The sequence below is a fragment of the Triticum aestivum genome, unplaced genomic scaffold (genome assembly GCF_018294505.1).
Source record: "Triticum aestivum cultivar Chinese Spring unplaced genomic scaffold, IWGSC CS RefSeq v2.1 scaffold71336, whole genome shotgun sequence".
Taxonomy (NCBI): domain Eukaryota; kingdom Viridiplantae; phylum Streptophyta; class Magnoliopsida; order Poales; family Poaceae; genus Triticum; species Triticum aestivum.
Genome location: NW_025254715.1, coordinates 1 through 1927, shown reverse-complemented (window position 1 = coordinate 1927; position 1927 = coordinate 1). Strand labels below are relative to the sequence as shown.

The following is a 1927-nucleotide window of genomic DNA, read 5'->3' as shown; positions in this document are numbered from 1 at the left end:
TGCGTATGACATGCAAAGCAGTGACGAGTACGATGACGATGATGCATATGGTTTGTGATGCATCCATCGATAGATGATCGGTGGATCAGCTGGGGCAGGTGAAGTCAGCGGGGCAGGTCTTGCCGCACTGGTTGAGGAGGAGCACGAGGTCGACGGGGACGTTGAGCTTGATGCCGAGAACGTTGGCCTTGATGGCGGTGTAGAGGCACACTGCGGCGTCGAGGTCGGCGAGCCCGCCGAGCAGTGGGCAGCAGTCCTCGCTCGTCGGCACGCCGAGGTTGAGCTTTAGCAGGTTGAGTACGTTGCCGCACGCCTTCAGCTTCAGTGTATTGATCGAGCAGGTGCCGCTGCTGCTTCCGGTCGTCGGAGGGGTCGGGACCGGGACGACCGGCGGGGGCACGGCGATCGGCGGGGCTGGCATTGGGACGGCCGGTGTGTTGCCGCAGTACGACCCGCAGCCATGCGTGGCTGCCACGAGGACCAGGTTCAGGGCGAGGAAGAGGCGACCTTGGACGGGGCCATTGCTATGTTAATGAGGCAAGAAGCCAGCTAGAGTGTACTGGCTAGGCTTGTGGCTGAGGTAGTTGGGCTTGCTAGCTTGTGATGCTTTTTTTGGTTTGCATGGGGCGGTATTTATATGCTTCGATATACTCCCTCCGATCTCAAATATAAGTCTTTTTAGAGATTCCAACAAGTGATTACGTACAGAGCAAAATGAGTGAGAATATGCACTTCAAAATATATCTACACACATTCATATGTTGTAGTCCATTTAAAATGTCTAAAAAGACTTATATTTAGGAACGGAGGGAGTAGTGTGCTTAGTGCAACAAGTGCAAGCACGTCATGATATATCGAGTTTGACTCTTGCCGTAATTTGCGAAAAATATGTACAACCACTAGTGTACCATTATTGGAGCTTAATTTGTTTGCTAACGAGCAAAAACCATAGACCTGCGTCATGAGGTATGTTTGATGGGTTTGCAAATTTAGCTGTAATCTTGAGGGCATACGTAGGATAGGAGAAAGGAATATATATGCATGGCAGCGCTACGAGCTGGCACATAACCTGAGCTTGAGGGTCATGGGAGGAAAATATAGGAGATTACGATGTGGCCATGCATGCACATGCAAGCTACTAGCAGCGCAGAGATGTCTACTATACGTTTCGTACTCTAGTTTATTATATACTGGCTCGTTGGCACGCATGACACATACGCTACAACTAGCTGTCTAATTATTAGTTAATTGTCCCCAATGGGCAGTGGTTGTGCTGGCAAACAATTTCAATATGGACAAAGGGAATTACACTGTTGTAGTAGCTAGTTTACAATGTCGCCGGAAAAAAAAACAAGCTTACAATATTCATGTGATGGAACTAGGCTGCTGTGTGAACAAGGGCGCGTGAAGAAATTACTAATTTTCTATTTTTCAATTGTCTATAATATTTTTATATTTCAGTCATCTTTCAATCTTTGGATCAACACCTACACTTATCGTACTTTCCGGCAAAAATGCGCACATTGAGTACTAAACTTTTATGTTAGGTAATAGTATGCCATTTTAGGTAATCAATACCTTAAAAGTATTAGAACACTTGAGATTTAGTAAAAGTGAAATCATATGCTCTCTACTCATGGAAATGCTGTATGCCGCTATTGAGCTTCTTGTCTAGGTAAAATAAATGAGTGCATTGTTTGTTGTATGCAAAGACCCACACTGTGTTTAGTCTGTAGCAAACTTACTAATTACTAGTTTATACAAGGATGAATCTAGCTTTATTTTTCGATGGGCTAATTTGTAGCTAACAAATTTCTAGTGCATGCAAGGATGAATGAGTCATCCTATTAAGCATTTTATGCGAAGGATAGTGGGCACTGGCCTTGACAGATCATTTCATTTTTTGGCGGGAAGCCTTGACACATCC

The 1927-nt window shown here is 45.3% G+C and overlaps 1 protein-coding gene across 1 annotated transcript; it reads right to left on the bottom strand.

Annotated features, from left to right (window-relative positions):
• Window positions 1-85: 85 nt before the first annotated feature.
• On the bottom strand, window positions 86-524 carry LOC123177529 (cortical cell-delineating protein-like; the record flags this gene model as incomplete). The annotated part of the gene is made up of 1 exon (XM_044591223.1): window positions 86-524. A coding segment is annotated over one exon (439 nt), but the record flags the coding sequence as incomplete, so codon positions are not given.
• Between the last annotated feature and the right edge of the window lie 1403 nt (window positions 525-1927).